This window comes from Ursus maritimus, unplaced genomic scaffold, assembly GCF_017311325.1.
Source record: "Ursus maritimus isolate PB19 unplaced genomic scaffold, ASM1731132v1 scaffold_649, whole genome shotgun sequence".
In the NCBI taxonomy this organism is placed as follows: Eukaryota; Metazoa; Chordata; class Mammalia; order Carnivora; family Ursidae; genus Ursus; species Ursus maritimus.
This window is the reverse complement of record NW_024426829.1, coordinates 567-5,638: the sequence shown is the minus strand read 5'-3', so window position 1 is coordinate 5,638 and position 5,072 is coordinate 567. Positions and strand designations below refer to the sequence as shown.

Here is a 5,072-nt window from a genome sequence, read left to right as displayed (position 1 = left end):
TTTCTCTTTCTCTTTCTCTTTCTCTTTCTCTTTCTCTTTCACTTCTCCATAACAAATAAGACCGTTACCAGAATCTGGAGGTTTGTTTATCAGCATTGTATGCATTGCCATGATATTGGGTCCAGTGAAGCACTCCACATATTTCAGAACCTAAGAGAAAAGAGGAAGAAACATTTCATGAGAAATCCAATGCACAAAAGTGGCACAAAGTACAATTATCCGTACAAAAGCCAAGATGCTAAGAATTAAACACTTGGTAGGAGTGCCCGGCTGGCTCAGTTGGTAGAGCATGCAACTCTTGATCTGGGGTCGTGAGTTCAAGCCCACGTTGGGCATAGAGCCTACTTAAGAAAAAAGAAAAGAAGGGACCATGAGAGGCCCCAACAGGTGCAGCAACCATGCGTAGCCCAGAGGAAAAGAGAAGAGCACCTGGACCCTTCACAATCAGAGCACAATCAGACCATTCCACAGCTCTTCACCGATGGCTCCAAACCTGCCAGAGTGACAGGAAATGGAGGCACGGTAGGGAATGAGATGAGCAGGTCCCTGCCCCCATAGAGTCGCTATCCTGGTGGAGGAAGGGTGTTCAATAACGACATGGGCACAGGGGCTGGAGAGCATGGGACCCAGAGGCCTGAGTTCGGCCCGAGCTCTGGCAGCTGGGGGCTACCTCCTTGCATCTAACCCACCGAGGGAGGCGTACATGCAGGAAGGACTCGGCGTTTTATGCCTACTATCTGCCAGGGGCTTTCTGCATCAGCCCACCTACACCTCACAGCGACCCCTGAAAAGTAATGCCCCATGAATGAATCATTAACGTGAACACCCCATTGAAATAAGCCTGAAGCTAATAAACTGCCAAGTGGCAGAACCAGTTAAATGGAAAAGATATTTTGTCTGACTCCAAAAAATGAAGCATATTCTACTGCTTTCTCACTATTTGACCCCGTGTATAAGGAATATGGGCAACTGGAGCATGAAATGCTTGAAATGGTACCAAAGTCCTAGGAGTCAAGCCTCATACTTTTTTGTTTTAATAAGGCGTGTCAACTTTGGGGATTCCCTTAAGCCAGTATTTTCTTTCTTTCTTTTTTTAACTAATCTCTAATCCCACCATGGGGCTCAAACTCACAACCTCAAGATCAAGAGTCTCATGCTCCCGCGACTAAGCCAGCCAGGTGCCTCCGACCAGTAATTTCTAAACCTCAGTGACACTCATGAGCCATTTTACCATTTCTATCGTACTTCACAGAGCTGCCCAATATAGTTAGCCAATAATTTTCCTAAACTAACTCATGTCTTTTCCTGATTTATTCCTGAGGTCATAGGTTAGATGTGCTGGTTATTTTTTCCAATACACATAAAAATAAATACCCAACTACTAAAATCATGCCCACCTCCTAAAAATCACTGCATGAGCCAGCAGGTGCATGGTTCACACTTTAGAGAGGTGGGAAGCCTGGATGTCCTGGTCGTGCTTAATCTACCCTGTGTTGCCTCTCACTTCAAGCCTTTCCTCCTTGATCGATGCTCACAAGTTCCATTTCCAAAGCAGGACTTGAGTTTGGGAAGAGTGGATGGTTCAGAGGGGCCACGTCCCCTCTTGTCCCCAACCCGAGGGGCTGGACATCATAGGTGGCTTACCTGTACAGTCTCTTTCATGAGGCAAATTTTCTTTCTTTTTTTTAAACTATTTTTTAACTTTTGTTTTTTAAAGATTTTATTTATTGTTTGAGAGAGACCGAGAGAGAGCAGTAGGCAGAGGGAGAAGCAGACTTCCCACTGAGCAAGGACCCTGATACAGGACTGAATCCCAGGACCCAAAGATCCAGCCCTGAGCTGAAGGCAGACTCTTCACCGACTGAACTACCCAGGTATCCCATTTTTTTTAACTTTTCTGGGGGGGGGTTGTTTTCTTTTGGGGGGTGTTTTTGGTTTTAAGTAACCTCTACACCCAGTCTGAGGTTCAAACTCACAGCCCAGAGATCAAGAGCCACATACTCGGGGCACTTGGGTGGCTCAGTTGGTTAAGTAGCGGAGTCTTCATTTCGGCTCAGGCCATGATTTCAGGGTCCAGAGATCCAGCCGCATGTCAGGTTCCATGCTCAGTGGGGAGCTTGCTTGAGATTTTCTCTCTCCTTCTCCCGCTGCGCCTCCCCCAACTCCTGCCTGTACTCTCTCTCTAAAATAAATACATAAATCTTAAAAAAGAAAAAAGTCCCATGCTCTACCAACTGACCCAGCCAGGAGCCCCCATGAGGCAAATTTTCTAATAGCACTTGGGGTTATAATTTCTAACATGAGCTACATGCAAAGTGTCCTTTAAACCATTCTACAGAAATGGTTCATTAACTGTGGTACATTTATGCAATGGGATGCTACTCAGTAGTTTTAAAGTATGATATAGATTAATATATAAGTGATATGGAAAGATGTCTAAGATCTATTATAAGTGGAAAAAACTTGGTGAAACCAGTATGTTCCCACATGACACAAAAGGTGGGGGTATAGAGAGGCACCTGCCGTGGAGGAATTCTCGCTGAATGCACCAGAAAGCTCGGCAGAGAGTGGGGCTGGCAGGTGGGAGACTTTCCTTTTCATTGTAAGCCCTTCTGTCCTATGTAGATATCTTTATAAATATGAATTACTCTCAAAGAATAATAATTTTTTAAAAACGAGTTTCAATCTAAACACAAACTTAAACCTCTACTGACCAGAGTCATAAAACCAAAAGAAACAACAAACGGATGTCCAGGGTATCAGATCTGCAATGTCCCTCCTGTTGATATGCCCATGTCCAGAGTGAGAGAACTCTGTCTCTCTCTAAGGCAGAATTCCCACCCTTCTCAACCAAGGATAATTACCAGACTCCAGAGCAGGGTTTCTCCATCTGGCCACTACTGACATTTGAGACTGGATAATTCATTATTTGGGGGAGGGGGGTTTCTGCACGTTATAGGATCCCTGGGCTCCATTAGCAGCATGCCCAACCTCTGGACCTTAGAAGCCAGCAGCACACGGTCCCCACCCAGTGCCACCCCAACGTGGCTCCAGGCACCGCCAGATGTCAGCCCCCAATTGAGAACCATTGCTCACCAGGCACAAGACAAGGGGCCAGAGAAAGTGTAGGCAGCAATTCCAGAGACAAGCATGCAGATGGGCTATTCACTTAAAGGAAAAGAAAACTCAGGAAGGTTCTCAAACCTCAGGGAGAGTGCAGTATCTGAAGAGTTCCTCATCTTCTTGGAAACTTTGTACTTTTGAAACTGTCCTTTCACTTGGAGCATATTCTGATTTTGCAATAGTCACATCTCTCATTATCGTCATTTGTTCTGGTTTCACCTCCCCTTTGCAGATCCTTTCAAACTCGTTCCTAGAAAAATAAATTGGCAGATGATGCCATTACCGCAGCCTCCCGGCACCTCCCTGGCCTCTTCTGTGGAAAGATTCTCAAAGATTGGGGTGGGGGGTGTCTCTGCACCAGGCTAACCTCCAGGCCAGGCTTGGTAGTTCTGAGGAAGGGAAAGGGAAAATGGCCAGCTCAGAAGCCCCTGTCTCCTCACTGTAAGGCCGGAATTCACGTATTCCTTAGCCTAACAGAACGATGGGGAAACTTCTGTGATTTGGTTGCACCTGAGTGATAATGGCAAATACTTCTCTCATACTTACCATAGGCCAGGGCCCGTTCGAAGGCCTCTGTGTGTACTTCACCTAATTCAGCCCTCACAGCAAGGCTAGGGTATAAGTACTGTTATTATCCCCATTTTACAGTTGCGAAAACAGAGGTGTGCAAAGTTGCCCCAGGACACACAACAGAAGTGGTGGAGCTAAGATGAAAGCCAGCCAGTCTGGCTCCAGAGCTCATGTTCCTAACCACTTCCCAATGAGCCAATCACTGAAAAATATCTGAACACACATGCTAATCTTACTCACGTTCCCATTGCAAACATACAACGTATTTCTGTAAAATAAGGAAGGGTCACTGTACCTAAAGCGTTTAATATCAGCATCAGATACCAAATTTTTAATGACAAGATACCCATTTTCTTCATAAAATTGTCTCTGTTCTAGGCTTAGAACATTATTATCCCGAGTATACCTAAAGGAGAAAAAAAATTTCAAGTAAGTCCAGCAGAAAAATCATACCCAACAATATGTATCGAGAGCCTGACACACGTTCATACTCTTCCACCCAGCATTTCTATTTTTTCTTCACTGTAAGGAAATAAGCTGAACATTTTTTTTTTAAAAACAAGTCTTTGAGGTTAAGGTTTATTTTGTTTAGTAATGTCTATACCCATTGTGGAGGTCGAACTCACAAACCAGAGATCAAGAGTCACATGCTGTTCCGACTGAGCCAGCCAGGCTCCCTTAATCTGACTATTTTTAAAAAAGGTTTGAATCCAAAACGTTAACTACTACTGTCACAAAAAAAAAAAAAAAAGGGAGAATAATTAATTAATTAATTACATCCATTCAATGGGATAGGACTTAGGCATTAAAAATTAAGAGCATGGGGAACGTGTGTGGCTCTGTCAGTTAAGCGCAGACTAGTTATTTTGGCTCAGGTCACGATCTCATGCGTCCTAGACTGAGCCCCACAGTGGTCTTCGGGCTCAGTGGGGAGTCTGCTTGAGATTCTCTCTCTCCACCCCTCCCTCCACTTGCAATGTGTGCACTGTCTTTCTCTCTTAAATAAATAAATCTTTTTTTAAAAAATGAAGAGCATATAATAGCATGGACAATGCTTAGTATAATAAAATATAGTTAGATTTGTGTAAAACCAAGATACTACTTGAAAAATATGCAAAGAAATAAAAAAAAATTTTAAGTGATTACCTTTATGTAATGGAATTGTGAATAATTTTTAAAATTCCTTTTATTTCTCTGATTTTTGAATTTGTTCTCTAATGACTATGTATGGTTGTTCAGGTGGGAAACAAGTTCAATAGATTTTATATTTTAAGTTGTCTAGATCATACATTCTTAGAAGAAATCAAAGTGACAAAATCCAAATAACTACATGACATGTGCACAAACTCAGATCACCCCATCCATTCTTCTAGATTAGA

At 43.3% G+C, this 5,072-nt stretch overlaps 1 protein-coding gene across 1 annotated transcript; it reads right to left on the bottom strand.

Moving 5' to 3' along the window:
* Positions 1 to 3: 3 nt before the first annotated feature.
* LOC103682385 (phytanoyl-CoA dioxygenase, peroxisomal-like) lies at positions 4 to 4,137 on the bottom strand (the record flags this gene model as incomplete). The annotated part of the gene is made up of 3 exons (XM_008711978.1): positions 4 to 150; positions 3,205 to 3,373; positions 3,989 to 4,137. Coding segments are annotated over 3 exons (465 nt in total), but the record flags the coding sequence as incomplete, so codon positions are not given.
* Positions 4,138 to 5,072: the final 935 nt, after the last annotated feature.